The sequence below is a fragment of the Desmodus rotundus genome, chromosome 3 (assembly GCF_022682495.2).
Source record: "Desmodus rotundus isolate HL8 chromosome 3, HLdesRot8A.1, whole genome shotgun sequence".
In the NCBI taxonomy this organism is placed as follows: domain Eukaryota; kingdom Metazoa; phylum Chordata; class Mammalia; order Chiroptera; family Phyllostomidae; genus Desmodus; species Desmodus rotundus.
The window spans coordinates 67,765,336-67,786,820 of NC_071389.1; the positions used below are offsets into that span (position 1 = coordinate 67,765,336).

The window sequence follows — 21,485 nt, forward strand, 5'->3', positions numbered from 1 at the left end:
AAACAGTAAATTTTGTCATGTATATTTTATCACAATTTTTTAAATCAAGGTGCTTCAGAGATTTGGGGGAGCAATCTACATATGTGAGACATACAAATACCATGAAATGACAGTTAATGACTCAGGTGAAGAATACTCTATGGCAGTGCTCCAATGACCGCTGTCCACCTAGATACAGAGTGGGCAGGAGGAACACTGCTCAGTGGCAGCAAAGGTCAAGGAAACACTGCTGGTATCTCAGAGTCTATGGGCTCCTGAGACATAAAAGAGAGACACGCATTCCTGCATGAGTGGATAAGACTACAGTTTTATCTTTTTTTTATTAAGGAAAGAAAAAGAGAAAAAAAAGAGACTCAAAGTCTAAGGTCACTCCCATGCCTCTTACTCTACTTCTACTCTTGGTATACCAGAAAGCGCCTGACCCTCAGAATCCAGTGCAGTTTATTTGAATTTTGGCTCCACCGCTCATTAGCTGTGAGACACAGGATGAGTTACCTAACTTCACTCAGTATCCATATGTAGAAAATGACATAATGCCTATGTCAAATATTTATTAAGAAGCTTCACAAAAAAAGTACAAGAAAGTTAAGGTCACAACAAACTACCACACAGAAATCAAAAAGGGATGACATAGTGAACACACAATACAACATGCAAATGATGTTATTATAGAACTGTACACTTGAAACCTATATAATTTTATTAACCAATGTCACCCTAATAAATTCAAAGTTAAAAACAAAAATAATAAAAGGGAATAATCAAAACAGCTAAATCGGAATGAATACCTTCTGATTTATTCACTTATTTATTCAATAAATGCTTGAGTACTACACACTGGGCCAGACATAGTTGGGAATTATAAAACCAAGTAAAACTTTAAAACCTGCTGATTCCAGATGGCTTCATAAGTCATTTCAGAACACAAAAAGGAAGAATGGAAAATCACTCTCAGTCACAAGAGACTGCTATTCATCAGCCAGATGCTAAATATATATACTGCTATACTGATTTTTAAAGCCACGCATTCTTGTTATAGCTGTAACACCAGCTATAACAAGTTTAAGCTATAACCAGCTGTAAAAGTTTCCTATGCTTAGATTCCAAACATCCTCTTAATCATGAAGCTCCATTTCTCCATTCAGCCAATGCTACATTTTTTTTTTCCCTAGAATAAGGCTGGCCTGTTCAAAAATCATCCTATTTAACCGGATTCTACAGTGCTGCTCTAAATCAGGGCCTTCGCTATCCATGCACCATTCGGCAGTCTTGCTCAGGTTCAGGATATACCTGCCACTCTACAATTTTCCATGGCAGCCTCTGCCCCTTCGGAAATGTTTCTAGGCTGCAGCTTGTCGGATATTCCAACAGTTCTCTATCAGAATAACTTGTGCCAAAGGAGGGATGGCTGAGGCCATAACGCTAGCATGCCACAATTACCTGAGCATAAAACAGAAGGCACCTCCTCACTTCATCTCCTACCCTGATTTCACCTCTAATTCTTGATTGCTCCACGCTTCCTCACTGCTGGCTCTTTCTACTTGTAATGCTCCTTCCTTCTACTCTGATCTTAGAAACTCACTCCCACACCTTCAACCTCTGCACAAGATGCTTGCTCTATCTCACTGACAGACTTATTCACTAAATCACCTGACTGATTTCTTGTGGGAGCTCCTCATACTCTCATACCTCTTACATCGCACAGCCAGGAAGGCAGCAGTGGGGAAAGGTGGTATGGGTAGAGGCTTAGTATTATTTTGGCTCTTCCAGCACTCTCAAAAGAAAAGCACATTTTTCCTTTGAGGCAGGTATCATACTGCCCTTCACCTGTCCTTATCTCTGTCATATGCTGACTTCCTGGTCACTTCTCAACATTCACTAGAGACTTTGGTACCTGCTCACAATCGTTATCTCTATCCACTTCCTGCTATAACTCTGCAAAAGTTGAATGTTCATGTAGATAACTCTTCTAACAGGCCAGCCTCATGATTCTTAATTTCCAAATTCTAGTGACCTTAACTTCTAATCCATTTTGGCACCTAATTCCATCATCTCATTTTCTGACCACTACCTCTAATCTCCTCTCCTACCAACCTGCTTTACTACCTGACTTCCCAGTCCTGCAATCCCTTCATTTTAATCTATCCTTATGTCCCCTCCTAACTCCCCTTCCTTCCCTATCCAACCAATACACTATTGGTCATTTGAACTGTCTGTACCCTTTATTTCCTTTAGCTGCATCTATCCAATAAAATGCTAGCCTTGAAAAAATAGCTGTCCTCTACCTTCTCCACTTTCACACCCAGGCAGCTAAATGTAGAAAATCACACATTATAGACTATTATTAGCACAGCTGGGGTCTCCAACCAGACGAGTTTACATCGTCTACCATCATCTCTCTCTTTTCCCCTCAGTATTCCAAACCTTTACCAGTTTCCTGAAGCTCCTTATTCAATCCCCATTTCTACCTCTTCATTCTTAAGAAATCTTCTTTACCTAGAAATCTAAGGCTAGGGGGTCTGATTCCCCTCAATTATAATATTATATCCCTACTACAAATTTCTCTACATGCATGCCCATTCTGACCTTCTCTCCAGGCGTCCTTGATCCTATGCCCAGCTGTCCGCTCTCCTCAAGCTGCATTATTTCTGTTATCCCCGAACAGTCTCTTCTTCCTTCTAATGGTTCTCATCCTTTCAGGCTATAAACATGCTCAATCCTCCCTACCTCCCCCATTATCTTCCCACCCTAAGCCCATGTCTTATAGCTACTCTTCTTCCTTACACTTCCAAACTCTTTGAAAGAATAGCTTATACTATCTATCTCCTTTTTCTCATTTTTCATGTACTCCTTTACCCACTCCAATGATATTTTTGTTTCTAGTACTCCACTCAAACTGTTCTTGCTGAGATTACCAATGCAACCTTACTTCCTACATCCAATGAAGACTCTTCAACTCTTATTTTACAGGCTCTCTCTACTGCACTTAACAATATCAATCACTTCCTTCTTCCTGAAACTCTGCTACCGCAGTTTCTGTCATATTTCTACTACTCTTCTTCCCTGGTCTCTGGTGGGCTCTTCTTAAGTGCTGTAGAGTTCAGTCCTGAGCCCTTTTATCTTCTCACATTGATCTCTTTAGGTGATCTCATCCCCTCTTAATCAAAATTTATTCCTTAAAAACCTGCTCTCCCTGGGTATTATATATTGAGAAATTATTGTTAATCTTGTTAGGTGTCATAATGACATTGTGGATATTTTTTTTTAAAGTCCTTACCAATTAGAGAAGCATACTTAAAAAACTTACGGATGTAATGATAAATCTAGGCCTTGCTATAAAATACTACAGCAGGCCCTGACTGGTGTAGCTCAGTTGGTTGGGCAGTGAGTGACCTGCACGGCGGAAAGGTCACCAGTTTGATTCCAGGTCAGGGCAAAATCCTGGGTTGCAGGTTCAGTCCCAGGTTGGGGTGCATGCAAGACGCAACTGATCAATGTTTCTCTCTCACATCGATGTTTCTCTCCCTCTCTTTCTACCTCCCTTTCCCTTGTTCTAAAAATAAATAAATAAAATCTTTAAAATAATACTACAGCAACAAAAATCAGGGACAAAACAAGACTGGCAAAATGTCAATGATTGCTAAAGCTGAGTAAAGGGTACATGAGGGTACATTACACTGTTCTTTCTACTTTTCTGGATGTTTTACAATGTCCATAATACAAAACATGTTTTTAGAGCACAAAATACCCTTGCTCCTTGCTGTGTATTCTCTATTTCAATTATTGACATCTTCATCTGCCCAGCTTCCCAAGCAAAAAACTTATCCATGACCCAATCTTTTTACTATGCTTCTAAATCAAATCAACCAAATTTTTTAAATTTCACATACAATAAAGTTCTCAAATCGTCCTGCTCCTCTTCATCTCCACCACTTTTTCCATACTCAGGCTTTCATCATTCCTACTTAACTCCAAAGACACCTCACTGGTCTCCCCACTTCCAATGTTATCTCCATTAAGTTCATCCTCCACTAAAGCGATGAATCCAAAACACAATTTGATTATGTCACTGCCAGGCTTAAAATTCTTTAACTTTTTCCAATTTTCATTCCATCTCTCAAAATAGGGTACATATATATGATGGTGTTTATACTATATCTAGGAGATTATACTGGACTCTAGCATTAGTAACAATGGAGAGGCCTATACTCTTTTGTTGTTTAAATTATATTTTATTGATTATGATATTACAGTTGTCCTGATTTTCCCCCCTGTGCCTGCCTCTCCCCAGCATCCCCCACTCCCTCAGGCAATCCCCACACCATTGTTCATGTCTATGGGTCTTGTATAAGTTCTCTGGCTACTCCATTTCTTTTTTTTAAACTTTATTTTATTTTATTTATTGTTTTAGAGAGAGGGGAAGGAAAGGAGAAAGAGAAGGAAAGAAACATCCATGTGTGGCTGCCTCCCACATGCCCCCCTACTGGGGACTTGGCCCACAACCAAGGCATGTGCCCTGACTGGGAATCAAACTGGCAACCCTTTGGTTTGCAGCCCACGCTCAATCCACTGAGCTACACCAGCCAGGTGGCTACTCCATTTCTTATACTGTACTTTACATCCCTGTGGCTATTCTGTAACTACCTATTTGTACCTCTTAATCCTCTTACCTCTTTGCCATTCCCCCACATCTCCCTCCCATCTGGCAACCATCAAAAGGCTCTCCGTATCCATGATTCTGCCTCTGTTCTTCTTGTTTACTTAGTTTGTTTTTTTAGATTCAATTGTTGATAGATACATATTCACTGCCATTTCATTGTTTATAGTTCTGACCTTCTTTTCTTAAATAAGTCACTGTAACATTTCATATAATAGTCGTTTGGTGATGAACTCCTTTAGTTTTTTCCTTGTCTGGGAAGCTCATTATCTGCCCTTCCATTCTAAATAATACCTTTTGTAGGTAGAGCAATTTTGGCTGTAGGTCCCTGCTTTTGATGACTTTGAATTTTTCTCACCAATCCTTTCTAGCATGTAAAGTTTCTTTTGAGAAATCAGCTGACAGTCTTATCAGCACTCTCCTAGGCAACGACTTTTCTATTGCTGCTTTTAAGATTCTCTCTTTACCTTTAACCTTTGGCATTTAATTATGATGTGTCTTAGAGTGGGCCTCTTTGCATCTATCTTGTTTCAGAAGTCTCAGTGTTTCCTGGACTTTCATGTCTATTTCCTTCACCAAATTAGGGAAGTTTTCTTTCATTGCTTTTTCAAGTAGACCCATTTGTTGCTCCTTCTCTTCTCTTTCTGGAACGCCTATCATGTGAAAGTTATAATGCTTGAAGTTGTCACAGAGGCTGCTTCTACTCTCATTTTTTGGATTCTTTTTTCTTGTTGTTCTAATTGGTTGTTTTTTGCTTCCTTATGACCCAAATCATTGCTGAGATTCTCAGCTTCATCCACTCTACTATTGTTTCCTTGTAAATTGTTCTTTATTTTAGTTAGTGTATCCTTCATTTCTGACTGGATTCTTTTTATGCTGTTGAGGTCCTCACTAAATTCCTTAAGCATCCTTATAACCAGTGTTTTGAACTCTGCATCTGATAGATTGCTTATCTCCATTTTGTTTAGTTCTTTTTCTGGAGTTCTGATCTGTTCTTTCTTGGGGGCCATGTTTCTTTGTCTCCTCATTTTGGCAGCCTCCCTGTGTTTGTTTCTACATATTAGGTAGAGCTCCTTTGACTCTGTGTCTTGTTAGTGTGGCCTAATGTAGCAGGTGTCCTGTAAGGTCCAGTGGCACAGCCTCCCATATCACCCAAGCTGGATACTTGAGGTGCGCCCTCCATGTGGTCTGAGTACATCCTCCTCTTGTAGTTTAGCCTTGATTGCTGTTGGCAGATCAGTGAGAGGGATATACCCAGGCCTATTTCCGTGGTGTAAAGGATACCCCAGGTGACTAAGACAAAGTTCTTGTGCTTGTGGAGCCCACAGAATGGTTTTCCTGCCATTTATGCATATCTCGTTCTTCAGAGGCCCCTAAAGAAAACCTTAGGTATCCTGTTTTTTAAATGCTGATGTTTTCGGCTCACTCCTTTAAGTAACCTAACTCCAACACCCTGTGACTCACACCAGGACCTACAATCTAGTGATCCTATCATCTTTTCACCATGTCTCACATTTAGTACATCCTAACTTCCCACCTTACTGAGCTTAAACCCTACAGTCCGTCGTTAGGCATTCCCCTGCATGGCACGCTCAATGCTCTTGACTCTCCCTTGATTTGCACTGTAGAACTCACACAGTTCTCAAAACTCCGACCTAATGAAATCCAACTTCCCACCTACAATATATCTGCATTTGGGCAGATGAATGTGGTAATGAAAACCAACAGCCACAATTACAGCTCTAACTTCATGACTATCAATCTCAAGTACCAATTTTTCTATATTTCAGATTAGTTCTCTAATATAAAATCCCAGCACATTTAAAAATACTTTTGATGCATAAAGACAAGTTGTTTTTAAAATAAAATTTACTGCTCTGACCAGGAAGCTCAGTTGGTTAGAGTGTTGTCCCAACAGGCCAATGTTGTGGGTTCGATCCCCAGTTAGGGCACATACAAGAATCAGCCAATGAATGCACATATAAGTGGAAAAACAAATCGATGTTTCTCTTTCTCAATCAATCAGTAAAATTAAATGTACTGATTTCCTTAGGTTTTTTGAAAATATTTATCATGATCCTTAAAAATAAGGATATTCTTTGGCATAGAAATCTCACTTGCAGTAATTTAACAATTAAAGAAGTAGGCAAAGAAGCCATGTCAAGTAAAAAAAGAAAAGAAAATATGCAAAGATTTGGTTAACAGGATTCTTATCACAGATTTAGTTAAAAAGTTGGTGTATTTTACAATAATGAAAAATTTTAAAAATCAACATGTTGAACTTACACGGCCCAGGTTAAATACATTATGCTAAATCCATACAATGAAATACTGTTTCACCAATGGAGAAACATTCATAATATGCTAAGAGAAACAAAATAGATTACAAAAAAGTACAAATATGACAGAGTTTTTGAAAAAAATTATATATTATGTAGTGTTTATTTATGACTATAAAAGCAAAAAATGTCTGGAAGGTGTTATTATTTTTATTTGGGTAATGAAAATATTGCTATTTATTTTATTTTTGTTTATCTATGTTCTACAAAAAAAATACATACATAAATGTTATCAACTTAAATGCTCACGTGCAGTACATGAGAATACAGCAGGACAACATTTTACATTTTAGAAGATTTTATACAGATTAAATTAGCTGTACTTACTATTATTTCAGATGCAAAACACCTTAAAGGATCATTTTCAGCTTCTTCAGACTGTTCAGGGAATTGTGCTGTCAGCAAAGGGCACTTCAAGCTTTTGAAACAACTAAGGTGCAAGAAATGGGTAACTATGAATATAGCACTTCCTAACTATAAAGCACTTAGGCTACAAACATATCTAAGTTAATTGTACATGGAAAATTACATAGCACCAATACCTCAATGGTGTATCAAATTGGTGATGTAAGAATCCTTCTTACTAGTAATGGGAAGAGCATGAGAACACCTTGCTAGACCCAATATGGTAAGCTTCAGTTCTGTTTCTGGACTATTCCAACGGATACGGAATGTCTGTCTGAAGACCAGTGCTAGTCCATGATGTAATTTTTGTTAACTCAAGGAAAAATCGGGACAATGTACCAATTTTTTCATAAAGCTGTATTTGTTTTATTTAGAAAACCAAACTCTTCTTTGATTAAGCCTTTCTCATTGCTTTACTTAAAATATCTTTTCTTTCATGAAATAATGGATTTTATAAATGATAAAAACTACATCTTAATGTCCTACCCTGACAGAGTAGAAAGTTAACAGTTTTAGTTTCTAAAATTTTAAAAATAAAATTATTGGCCCTGGCTGGTGTGGCTCAGTGGTTGAATGCCGGCCTGCGAATCAAAGTGTCACCAGTTCAATTCCCAGTCTAGAGCACATGCCTGGGTTGCAGGCCAGGTCCTCAGTAGGGTGTACACGAGAGGCAACCACATTTTGATGTTTCTCTCTTTCTCCCTCCCTTCCCCTCTCTAAAAAATAAGTAAATAAATAAAATTATTGGTCCATGTAATTCAATACTCTAGTTCAAGACTGTTCAATAGAAATATAATGCAAGCTCCATACATAAGTTAAAAATTTTTAGCAGTTACATTTAAAAAGTAGTAAGAAACAAAAAAAATTAATTTAAATAATTTATCTTATTAACCCAATATATCTAAAATATTATCATTTCAATAATTTATCAGTATAAAAATTGAGTTTTTTTTATAACAAGTCTTCAAAATCCAAGTATATGTTTCACTTAGAGCACATCTTAATGAAAGCCATACTGAACAGTGGAGTGAATGCTATCAGGCACTCCACTACTGTTTTTCGCACTCAAGGTAGATGTTTAGCTGTCTGGTGCTGCTTCTGCTTTCATTGGAAGAGTTAAAACACAATCCCCCCACAGCAAGACCAGATACTTTGAGCTACATCTATCTATTTTCTCAGCTTCTATTATTCATTTACTAATATGAGTAAAGGTAATTATATAAAGTAAATTAAACAAATGGATTTGGGCATTTAATTTTCAAAATAGCAGTATCTCATTAAATGCCCGTGTTACATCAACTGAACCCTATATTCCTTGAAAATTCAAAATTTGAAACTAGATTTGTATTTCCATTGCAAGCAAATAAACAAAAAACATAAGATAACTGAACTATCAATACTTTTGTCCATTGTGAATTGTTCTTAAAAATATACTTACAATTTCAGTAATTCATCCTTTAACTTTTCATTCTCCAGTGAGTTTTCTTTGTCATCAATGATTTCTTCCACAAAAGGCTTAGTGAACTCTATTAAGGCCTTGCAACATTGACAAAGGCCATAGTCATCTGTTTGTATTTGTTCTTTTGAGTATGGAACAGGAAGAAGAGAGAGCTGACTCCAAATGGTAGACAATGCTAATCCAACTGAATATGCCTTGTTGCTGTGAAGTTTCTGTATCACTAAAACAGACACCAAGTTGTTACTTGAGGTAGCCTCATTAAGCACACTAAACATGAGACAAGAAGTTCAGTTATTGTAGAATTGTAAGACACTCTTTTTCATATTTTAACAACTCTGGAATCAGGATGACATATAATAGCTTAATTGGCAGTGCAGTTTCCCCCCCTTTCTTAGTGGTGCATGAAATGATAGAGTATCTTACAATTATGGCACTTTACAATAGACACCATGAAATCTTGTTCAGGTATGTTTACAAGGTTACATACTTAAAACAGAAACACTTTTTTCCATATATTTTGATTGTTTTAAGTATAAAATAAGAACAAGTGTCTTGTAAACTATCAGGCACTATAAAAATAGAGGAGGCTGAATATTTCTAGAAGACTGAATACTTCAAGGTGTATAAAGTTGCTGGGCATTCACATTTAAAACAAATTTTCTCTAATTTGATTCTGGGCTCTTATATCAGACTCTAAAGATACATGTAGGTCATAAAATTAAAAAACAGTCTCTTTCCATAGATAAATACTGTCTGCCTTGGTCGCTAAGGTCTATTACTTAACAATACTGTTACATCACCTAATCATGAAGGCTTTTCTTCCCATACCTATTGTTTCATTCTTCAGCAGTACTTTTGCTGTTCTCAGTTCTAACCTCCCAAAGCTGAAGATGAGCAATGCCCTGCCCAATACTGTCCTTAACAAGATACAAGACTACCACAATGCTATCAGACTGAGTATTGCAGACATCTTTTAAATACATTATAGAATAAATTCTAGAATGTAAGGTGCAGATAGGTCAGGCAAAAAGCTATTGTTTACAACACATCACATGAAAAACAGCATGACATTCAACAAAACATTTACTAGGTACCCACTCTGAGCCAGGTATTGTTATCTTTCTATGAGCAGCAGGACTCAAACTGGCACTGCTGTTACCAGTTTAAGCAGACTACTCCATAATTAGTCATAAACTTTACTTTGGTATATTGTTGACATTTGGGGGTAATATCAAGGCAGTTACACAGAAAATAGAAAACACTTAGGTATCAAAATAATCATTACCTGTTTGTAATGGCTGAAGTAAAAGAAGAATAATTTGGGATATCTGTTTTCCAGAGGGTTCTTCAATCAGTTCAAGCAAACCCAACAATAATTCTTTTGGATTACATAACTATAAAAATATTCACAATTGAACCTGTTTAATACAAGTTGTATTTAAAGCCACATGATTATTATTTTTTTTAAAGGCATATATACTGAGAAAATATAATTATTTTTGCTTAACAGTAAAGTACCTCATACAATTGTTAAAAAATATGTAATAGTCTTTCCTGTTGCAAGTTGCATGGAGTTGGTTTGTGGGTCTGAGACCTGAAAGTCGAAAGCTTCTTCGTGCACGGAGGACTGCACCCCAGCCGTAACCATGCCCCAAAATGAGTATATTAAGTTACACCGTAAGAGCTATGGATATCGTTTGGATTACCATGAGAAAAAGAGAAAGTAGGTCGAGAGGCTCATGAATGGTCAAAGGCAGCAAAAAAGATGATTGGTCTGAAGGCTAAGCTCTACCATAAGCAGCACCATGCAGAGAAAATACAAATAAAGAAGACTATCAAGAGGCATGAAAAGAGAAACACCAAAACAAAAGAATAACGGAAAGACTCCACACAGAGCAGTACCTGTCTCTCTACTGGACAGAGAAGGACAGTCCCTAAAGTTCCTCTGTGCAAAGTTTGTGCCCAGGGAGAAACAGAGATATGAAAAGTTATTTGAACAGGAAAGAGAAGAAAGAATCATGAAAGAGGATGGTTACCAAAGTCTGCTTTTAGCAGACGGCTTTACTCAAAACCATATAACACGAGGTTCGTTAGGCCAATGGGCTTGTTTCAAGGCGGCTCATGTAATACATCCTGAACTGAAAGCCACCTTTTGCCTGCCAATACTTGGTGTAAAGAGGAATCCCTCATCCCTACTTTATACAAGTTTGGGTGTTACTACCAAAGGTACTGTCACTGAGGTGAATGTAAGCAAGTTGGGCCTTGTGATATAAGGAGACAAGGTTATTTGGGGGAAAATATGCCCAGGTTTTTACCAATAATCCTGAAAATGATGGATATATAAATGCAGTCTTACTGGTTTGATAGCAGTTTCATACGAGTAACTCCTGCTAATTATTGAAGTCTATGCCCCAATCGGGAAAACTTGACGGTGACGTTTCTGCATACTACAATATTAGAACAGTTGACATGTCTGTAGCCATCAAGGGAACTATTTATTTTATTGTAAAGAACATTAAAACGGCCCAGTTTTACAAGAAATATACATATATTTGTATCAAATAACAAAACAGAATCCATGATTGTCAGATCACTGTAAATCTAAAAAGAAGCACGCTGGCCAGTGCGGCTCAGTTGGTTGGAGCGTCACCCCATAAACCAAAAGGTTGCAGATTTGATTCCCAGTCAAGGCACAGGCCTATGTTGTGGGTTCCGTCTGTGGTCGGTGTATTGGAGAGGCAACCGACTGGTTTCTCTCCCTCTCTCTCCTTCCGTTTCCCTCTCCTAAAATCAATAAGCATATCCTTGGGAGAGGATAAAAGATATAAAAAGTTACAGAAATGGGAAGGGAGAGTCTGATCGCCAGAGCTGAGGTTTCCTTTGAGCTCTGTCTGTCTCCTCTGAAGGCCGCTTTGGGTTCTCAGAGTTCCCAGCAAGCGGATCTTTTTATTTCACATTGTCATGCTATTTAGATAAATGCAGTCCCTTTTGTCCTTCCTGAGCAGATAAAACTTTGCACTGCTTTCTAAATGCCCATGTGATCACCTCATGCCTTGTTTTTTAAAAAGTCTTCATAGTTATTAACTACTATGTAGACAGTGTTCTCTCTTTCCAACTATGTTTATTTTCATTGATCTCAACATTTATCATTTTATATACTTTATTGATTATGCTATTACAATTGTCCTGATTTTCCCCCCATTGTCCCCCTTCTACCTAGCACCCCCCACTCCCTCAGGCAATCCCTACACCATTGTTCACATCCATGGATTATGTATATAGGTTCTGTGGCTACCCCATTTCCTATATTGTACTTTCCATTCCCATGGCTATTCTGTAACTACCTATTGTACTTCTTAATCCCCTCACCTCTCCACCAATTTTTCCAACACTCCCCTCCCACCTGGCAACTATCAAAACGCTCTCTGTATACATGATACTGCCTCTGTTCTTATGTGCAATTGTTGATTGGTATGTATTTATTGCCATTTTATTGTTCATTGTTTTTATCTTCTTTTCTTAAATACATTCCTTTAACATTTCATATAATAATAATGGTTTATAATAATGGTCAATAATAATGATTTAGTGACGATGAACTCTTAGTTTTTTCTTGTCTGGGAACCTTGCTATCTGCCCTTTGATTTTAAATATCTTTGCTGGGTGGAGCAATCTTGGTTGTAGGTCCCTGCTTTTCATGACTTTATTTCTTGCCAGTACCTTCTAGCCTGCAAAGTTATGGGAACTCCCCTGGAGGTAACTTCTTTTCTCTTGCTTTAAAAATCTCTCTTTAACCTTTGGCATTTTAATTATGATGTGTCTTAGTGTGGTCCTCTTTGGGTCCATCTTGTTTGGGACTCTGTGCTTCCTGGACTTTCATGTCTATCTCCGCCACCAAATTAAAGAAGTTTTCATTATTTTTTCAAATAGATTTCCAATTTCTTGCTCTTTCTCTTCTCCTTCTGGCACCCCTATAATGTGAATGTTTGAATGTGTAAAGTCACAGAGGTTGCTTCTACTATCCTCATTTTGAGGGTTCTTTCTTCTTGTTGTTGTTCTGTTTGGCTGGTTTTTTTTCTTCTTTATGTTCCAAATCATTGATTTGATTCTCAGCTTTATTCACACTACTGTCGTTTCCCTGTAAATTGTTCTTTATTTCGATTAGTGTATCCTTTGTTTCTGACTTGAATCTTTATGCTGTTGAGGTCCTCACTAAATTCCTTAAGCATCCTTATAACCAGTGTTTTGAACTCTGCATCTGATAGATTGCTTATCTCCATTTTGTTTAGTTCTTTTTCTGGAGTTCTGATCTGTTCTTTCTTGGGGGCCATGTTTCTTTGTCTCCTCATTTTGGCATCCTCCCTGTGTTTGTTCCTATGTATTAGGTAGAGCTGCTTTGACTCTGAATCTTGGTAGTGTGGTCTAATGTAGTAGGTGTCCTATAGGGTCCAGTGGCACAGCCCCCCTTATCACCCAAGCTGGGTACTTGAGGTGTACCCTTTTTGTGGTCTGAGCACATCCTCCTCTTGTAGTTGAGTCTTGGCATCACGAGGTTGCTTTTGGCAGGTCAGTGGGAGGGATTTACACAGGCCAGTCAATATCAAGGATTGGCTGTGACCACTTACCACCAACCTCTGCCCTCTGGGGAGGATCAGCTGTGCATCAGCAGAGTGGTGGTGCTCCAATGTGGTCTGTAGCTGTCCACTAGGTGCACTGGACCTGGGGTTTCCTGGGTGGAAAAGGTCAAGGTCAGCCCCCACCTGTGTTTTGCCTGGGGCCACCCTGCCTGAGCTGGCTGCTATTTATGCTGCGCTTGGAGATTCCTAGGCGCAGCCTATCTGTGAATCTAGGCTGGCTGCTGCTAGTGCTGGGCCTAGGGCCCCTTGGCAAATGGTGCAGGGGATGGAGGCTCACTGAGGCCAGCTGTTGCTTGTTTGAAAAGATCTAGGAAGTTGTGAAGCTTGACCCAAGAGCAGCCATTCATATAGAAAAGCTACTGTTAACAGCTGGTAGTTGGGTGCCTCAGAGCCTCAGAAGATCTCCAGAGCAGAACAGTGCTAGCCAGGTTGATGGACTCTCACATATGGCACCGCTTGCCAGCTCTGTGGCTCTGCCCACCTTCCTGTCTGGGAGAAAGCTGTCCCCTAACTCCTGTCTTGATGCCAGCCACTTCAGTTCCTCCCTGTATTCCACTGGTGCCTTTCAAGCTGCTACCCTGGTGCTGGAGCCCAGGGGGAGTGAGTCTGAGTAAGTTCATATCGGGTTCTCTAAGGGAACTGCTTGGGACTCCAGATGTTTCTTCCACTGACTCAATCACTGCTGGTTTTTGCAGCCAGAAGTTAAGGGGACTTATATTCCTGGCACTGGTACCCTAGGCTGAGGGGGTCTGGGACTCCTCACTCCCGAGATATCCCTCCCAAAGTTTTATCCACGAGTGGATGTGGAACCAGCCTGTTTTGCATCTCTGCCCCTCCAAGCGGTCTGGATGGATGTGGTTTCTTTAATCCGTTGTTGTCAGACTTTCATTCAACTCAGTTTCTGCCAGTTCTGCGTGGTGGTTGTTCTATAATTTAGTTGTAGTTTTGATGTGTTTGAGGAGGCGAGCCGTGTTTACCGATGCCATCATCTTGACTAGAAGTCCTAAATAAATTCTTATGTCATTTTTCTCAGATCTATCTTTTTTGATCATCAGTTTTGACTTATAATACTGTTAACCTTTCACCAAGAGATGCTTTCTAAAGTTGCCAGTCACAACTAATTTACTCACTATGCCTATTTTCACTGTGATCACCTGCATTTTAGGTTTTTCATATTCTTTTAGGGAACATATCACAGAGTAAAGTGTACTGAGATTTGATTTTAGTTCCTTCGTTGCCAAAAGATCAGTGTGGCCTTGAACTACATCTGTAAACTTTGAATTCCACACTGATACAATAAGCTATTGTAAAATATTAAAAATGAAGCTTATTAGGTCTCTCCTCAGAGATTCTGAATTAGTGGGTCTATGATGAGGTTAGACAATTCTTATATCCAGAAAATTTGGGGAAACTGACATGGACTTGCCCATCTAATCACTTTGCACCTTTCTTCAGAGTCCCCTCCTTTATTTTCATGAACAAACCGCTCTCTCACCAAAAACAAAACAAGCATTAAACAGAAAAGGAAATTATAAAATACTGATGTGTATTGTGACAGAAAACTTCAGTTGTGTTAACTTACCTTTATCAATAAATCAAGCATCAGAAAATATTTTCTTTTATCCTCTTCCTTATCATTCCATAAAAGACATCGAACAACAGGACCAACAAGATTCCAGCCCATATTCTTGATGATGACCTGCAATAACATTTTCAGAATAAAGCAAATCCTGCCACCTATAGGACTCTCACAGTGAGGCTTCTCGGAGGAGCTTAGAATTTCCTCTAAACACAACAGATGCAGCAACAAGTCCTACAGCGTGTCACCATTGACTTCCTATGCTAACAGATACTAATATTTTAAGATGGTTTTTAATACTTTCACTGAGAAAAGGCAAACGAGACTTCACTTTTAATCAGGTAAATTGGTTTTCCCCAAGATTTAAATAAATGCTCTATTCCAACGAGAGACTTAATTTGCTAACCATGAGCAAGTATTTAAATTTTCATGGAGAATTTTACTCCCCTGATTCATAAAGAAATCCAGGAATGATCATAAACCTTTTAAGGTTCCTTGGACAATCTCTAAACATATTATAATCATGTAACTTAGGTAAAAAGAGAGGGTACCATGTCGTTAATTTTCTCCCCCCTCATATAAGTTGCTTCTATTTTCCAAGACATTTCAGAATGCTTACCACATAAGTACAAGTTTATCTTTATAATTAGTGATTCACATTCATTATCAAAAGCACTGATTTTCAAAACTATCGATAATATATTGCACTTCTCTGTCCTGCATTCTACTTTAACTTATCAATATTTATCAAGCATGTACTATGCCAGGTCCCTGGAATATTCTAGGTACCAAAAATAAAACAAGGAACATACCAGTTAATAACTCTCTTTAAAGAATTTACATTCTAGTTCATTTGTTTTTTAAAAAAACCACATATACAAAGAAGACAAATAGGTACAATACCCTCTCCGTGAACCTAATTATAAGGAAATAACAGTAGAGTATAATATATAGCAGACGAGTCACTTCCATCTGGGAAGGCAAGAGAGGTTTTCCAGAAGAGGCAATGGCTAAGCTAAGACTTGTTACAGAAACAGAAGTTTGTCAGAGCTAGAGTTAAGTGGGAAATACATTAAAGGCTCTGCAACGGCAATGTGTAAAGGTATCGGACCTAACGTCCTAGAGAACAAACAAGATATGTTAGAATACATGAACACAAAGTTCACAGGAGAGGAAACACTGTTTACATCTTTCCTCATTTATTAACTGGACATTCTAGTAAAAAATTGTTTTATCAATCTGCTTGAGCTCCTTACATGTTAATATTCACTTAGGTGTATTTATGATAAATAATTATTTGGGTTTTTGGTTGTCCTTATTTTTACACAGCAAAATACATTGCTTTTTTTTAATTTTAATTTTTGTTATTCAATTACAGTTGTGTGCCTTTTCTCCCCATCCCTCCACCCCACCCCAGCTGAACCCCCCTCTCTCTCCCACCTCCACCCTCCCCCTTGATTTTGTCCATGTGTCCTTTATAGTAGTTCCTGTAATCCCCTCTCCTCACTTGGTGGTCCCTTTTCTGCTTTTGTGTCTAAAATAAATTTTCACCTTTAGATTTATAAACATTCACTTAAGTATTTTTCTAAAAAAGATGTTTCACCTTTCTTTTTATTCGGCAAGAATTATGTTGGAAATACAGTATAAAATGAAGACTTAAATTGACTTTAAAAACTAATAACAAAATAACCTTTTTATCTAATGGGGTAAACAGTTCAATTGATCTCTCTCTCTCTCCTACTAGTTATTTCTTCTGCCTGGCACACTCTTCTCCCAGATAGTCCCACAGTTTATGAGTATACCCGTTTCCTTCCAATCTCTGTGCAATTTCACCCACCACAGTCCAACCCCCAACTGCGCTTTATTTTCCTCTATCGTATTTATCAGCTTCTAACATACTATATAATATATTTATCATGTATATATCCTGGATTCCTTAGCATTTAAGATCCAGAGGGGCAGTGACTTTTGCTCCCAGCATCTGGAGTAGGGCCTGTCACAAAATAGGTATTTCATAAATACAGATTGAAAGATGTCTGTTACTTTTAAGTGTATTTGATATTCACTGATTTGATATTTGTTCCATTTTTGTGTGACTTGAATTTTAATATTTAGGTCTTCACTTATCAGGCATTTCTGTTATGTAGTTAGTTTTTTTCAAAATTATTAAATCTTTATTCCACTATTACTTACTAAATAAGCCTATACTCACTTTTGAAAACTTAGCTAGTTCCTGTGAGACTACTTTTCCAACTAAGCACTTCTTTCCCCTTCTACCCTATAGGTGAGTCTCTAAAAATAATTAACTATAAGAGAAATCACAGATTTGAATATGATTTTGTATATCTGAGCTAAAAAAATAATTTCGATAAAATACAAATATATTATCACAGCTACAAGGTATCCAGTCATTAGGTAAATAGTGAATAGTTATGAGGAAGGGAAATAAGTACTGACTATCCATAAGCTACAACTTGTTTAGTTTAATACTAACAACCTCACAGAGTAAGATTATTATACCTAATCAACAGATGAGAATGCCAAAGTTTAGAGATTACTGACGTGCCCAATGTCCAACAACTAACACGTGCTAGGCCAGGACTTTCACGTGTCTATCTAGCTCCACTGCCCATGTTTTTCCCGCTATACTCATGGTTTTCAACGGGGGCAATTTTGTTCCGTTCCTATCAGGGAGTATGTGGCAATGTCTAGAGACATGTTTGATCATCATTAAGGCGGTCAGAATTGCTATAAAACATCAATAGGGCCAATGTTGAGAAACCTTGCACTATAGTGTCTTAGGACAAACTATTCATATGGCTTTATTTAAAAAAACACATTTACATAAAGCAGATTAATAGTAAATCTTGATCAATCTTGACTGTGTCACCTGAAAGAAACTTAAGTTGCAGTCAAACAGTCTTATCAATATGAACCTTTGAATTTAACAGACCATACATATCAAAGGCGATTCTCATGCTAGAAAGACTAAGTAAGCCTCACTATGCTTATATCTACCACAATCACCTAATCTTCAATAGTCAAGCACAAATCTACATCTTAATCTATTTTTCTCCTGCTCCTAACTACTTCTCAATTGCCTGCTGTATCATAGACCAACATTTCTAAAATAAACTTAATTGTTTCCCTTCAGGAAACTTTCTCTTCTTTTTAGGTTGCTTTTTTCTGTTTGGGATGTATTGTCCTCTCAGGGGCTTCTTAGAAACCCAGCCATCTTTTTCACTTCACTCTCTCTCACCCTCACAGTCAATGAGTCCCCTCTAGTCTACTTTAAAGCTTCTTTCTAAGAGCTACACGGTGCTAACCAGAGACAGAGCAGAGTCATTAAGAGCTCTGAAACCAGGCTGCACAGTTCTGAATCCTAGATTTCACATAAAAGCTGAGTTACTTTTGGGCAAGTCACTTACCTTTCAGTGACTGTTTCCTTAACTACAAAATGAATTTAATAGTAGTACATTATGGGATTCTGGAGAGGCTAAATGAGTTAACAGAAGTAAAGCACTTAAGACAGAATGTGGCACATAGTAGATAATAAATATTAGCTACTATTAATTTTATTATTATTAGCTAAAAGTAAAGTACTTTCAAAGGTTATCCTCTGAGAGTGCAATTGGGGAAAATCAAGGAGTTAAGGAAAACATTAAATTTACTTTATTTTGGGCTACGATGGTACTGTATGCACATCAAAAAGAAATGTTTTAAGTAAAATGTCCTAATTTTTCAAAAACATTTTTTTTTATAAAAAAAGGGATAGGTAAGCCCTTTAAACTACTAAGAGGCTCTATAACACCATGATTACAAGTTTTAGTTCTCTCTCAAATACAATCAAGGTGCCCTAGATATAATCAGAGGTCAGCAGCATGACTAGACTGTGATAGCAACAAAGAAAACTATATAAATAAACACCATTATGAATGAAAAAGAGCATTCTAATGGAAAAAATATGGTATTCCTTGTGCAAGAAGTCCAAAGACACAAAACTTGGCAATGTTGCCAACAATGTGTCCGAGGAAAAGTTGTTTCTGATCCCAAAAAGATCCTTTCCTCTTGTAGAGAATGAGTTCTTAGATAATTGTGGCTATATGATATTGGTCAGCTCTCCTCATCAGAATATCATCTTACTTGATATTTGGTTTTCTATATAAATCTGACTGGAGGAACAGAATGTGCTGATCACCAAAGATGAATATCTAGTCTGCCTGATATTTATGTTTCTCAGTTCAATTAATGATCCAAATGCCACTTTTGGTGCTTAACCAGACGTAATCCCTGCTCTTCTAAAGCACTTTAATTATACTTCAATTATAGCACTTATTTCAGTTATTCTGCCTCTTTATTGCTAGTTGTTTACATGTTTATCTCTTCCACCAGACTGTAAGTACCTTAAAGTATATGAGTAGTCCTAATTCCTTTTTTGTTTTCCAGTTTCCTACCGTGAAAATTTAACTTAACTCTGAAATGTTTGATGAGTAAATGAAAAGGTGGATAACAGTATCATGTGGCTATTCTCTTCCTAGTAAAGACTGAAAAGTACACACAAGATCACACTTACCTTATTCTTTTCATTTTGAATAATTTCTAATAACTGGTCTATGTACCCTTCATCTATGCACCTTTGGCCTGCTAACTGAAAGAGGCCAAAATCTTCTTCTTTGAAGTCTTGCTCTTCTAGGATTTGCTGGCAAAACAAAATGAACAAAAACAAACATGTTTAGGCAAATAAAAATTCAAGAACTACTTGATTTATTACATCTGTTTAAATTCTAGGTGAGTTGCACATTAGCATATGCATGAAAATTAGGATTAGCCTAATAAATACTTTAATGAATGACCTTGAAATCCACTGTGTCAATGAAATCTGTTAGGATCAGTATTAAAAATTTTAAAGGCTATTTAGATGTGTATGTCACGTGGAAAATAATCCAATTTGCTTTCCTGCCCTCATGCTATTTATTCATAGGTCAAAAAGAGAGCAAGGACTAAAGAAGATAAACAATTTGAGTGACCACAAATGTAATTAAAAATAACCTGTGCCCTCCCCATATTTTTAAAGGTATTTAACATTAACAAAAAAAGGAAAAAATTACTTACACATCTCTTTATTATGGATTGAAGTTCTTCTACAGCCATTCTTCGTTATTTTTAAGTTTTGAAGCTGAAATGTACTAATATAATGCACACTGTTATATATCAGAAATATTACAATGAAGTAGTTATATTTCATTCTGAAAAAAGTTTTAAAGGTGCAGTGTTTTTATTTAAACTTGGTGTGTTAGCCTAAGAAAAGAAAAATGTTTAAAAAAAACTCTTGTTGTGTCTTTTCGGTTTTCTTAAGCATAGTTTTGCTCAGCGTAGTTCTGAAAGATGTAAGTGAAAAAGAAAAATCCTCTAGAGCACTCCTAAGAAGATTGCAAACATGGACTAAAAGCACATTAAAAAGGCAAAGTATTTCATTTCTGAGAACATTTCCAAAAGGTGGGCCTCAAATCAGTTATAATCAATAGGGAGTTCTTATATTTTAATGTCCCACTTGACAAAATTGAAGTCAACACTACTAACCAGGGGTGGTGAAAGTTCAAATGCCCTCCACCCCAAGTGTGACCTGGGCATTTCCCTTAAGAGATGCAGTCCCCAAAATAATCCCGGCAGTGAACTCTACCAGGGGCCATCACAGGAACTGCTTCGCGTTCCCGCAGCCCACCCTTTCCGCGAGTAAGCCCGGGCCCAGCCCGCAGTCCGGGCGCGGGTCCGCGGGTTCCTCACGGCAGCGCGCTTCAGGGCGGATAAAACACAGCGTGCGGGCGGACGGCATCCCAGGGAAGCCATTTCTCCCGATTTTGGCTCGCCTAGGCGTTCGGGCCCCACCGCCTCGCCGGGCCTAATCCGCCCGCGGCGCCGCGTCTCCGCGGCTCAAGGTCCGCTGCGAGCCCGGCAGCCCGAGACCTCCCTCGGCGACTACTTACTAGCCGGCCTGTGGCCTGTTCAGCGTAGTCCTCCGCCTCCCGGGGCCGCGCAGGCCGCTCTCCGCGTCCCGCCCCCGTCGGCCCCGCCCCCTGCCGGCCCCGCCTCGCGCTACGCTAGGGGAGGCGGAGCCTCGGAGGGAGACACCAGGTTCAGTCCTGACCCTCTGACGACGGTTTCCCATGGCTGAATCTGCCAGGCTGCCCTCGGCCCGCCAGAAGTCCCGGATGCCCCGTGCTTCCCGAAAGGCTGCAGGTAGGCAAAAGCGCCTCTTCCCACGTTTGGACCCTGAGAACGAGCCCTTACAGAGTTCCAGACTGAAGCACGCGAGTCGCTCCCGAAAGGCTGCCGCAAGGGAGGAGATCAGGGCAGAGAAGGCCGAGAGGGCCCCACCGCCATCCTCGCGGGGTCTGGGAAAGACCTCCGA

At 38.5% G+C, this 21,485-nt stretch overlaps 2 protein-coding genes and 1 pseudogene across 5 annotated transcripts in view; 2 read left to right on the forward strand and 1 right to left on the reverse strand.

The window, feature by feature from the left end:
• Positions 1-21,145, reverse strand: part of GLMN (glomulin, FKBP associated protein) — a 42,029-nt gene extending 20,884 nt beyond the window's left edge. The window contains exons 1-7 of one of the 2 annotated variants that reach the window (XM_053921012.1): positions 21,061-21,145; positions 20,189-20,262; positions 19,650-19,775; positions 15,080-15,196; positions 10,146-10,254; positions 8,840-9,080; positions 7,324-7,426 (exon numbers count right to left, since the gene is read on the reverse strand). In XM_053921012.1, coding sequence (XP_053776987.1) covers positions 7,324-7,426; positions 8,840-9,080; positions 10,146-10,254; positions 15,080-15,196; positions 19,650-19,775; positions 20,189-20,227 — 735 coding nt within the window. In that variant the 5' untranslated portion in view covers positions 20,228-20,262; positions 21,061-21,145. Of the gene's footprint in view, positions 1-7,323; positions 7,427-8,839; positions 9,081-10,145; positions 10,255-15,079; positions 15,197-19,649; positions 19,776-20,188; positions 20,278-21,060 lie in introns of both variants that reach the window. The other variant, XM_053921014.2, reaches the window with a different exon arrangement.
• LOC112309072 (ribosome biogenesis protein NSA2 homolog pseudogene) lies at positions 10,422-11,224 on the forward strand (annotated as a pseudogene).
• Positions 21,146-21,184: 39 nt separating the features above from the next.
• The window catches only part of RPAP2 (RNA polymerase II associated protein 2), a 116,751-nt gene continuing 116,450 nt past the window's right edge, over positions 21,185-21,485 (forward strand). For all 3 annotated transcript variants that reach the window (XM_053920313.1, XM_053920312.2, XM_024565373.3), the window contains exon 1: positions 21,185-21,313. In XM_053920313.1, the coding sequence (XP_053776288.1) occupies positions 21,241-21,313 (73 nt within the window). In that variant the 5' untranslated portion in view covers positions 21,185-21,240. The remainder of the gene's footprint in view (positions 21,314-21,485) is intronic.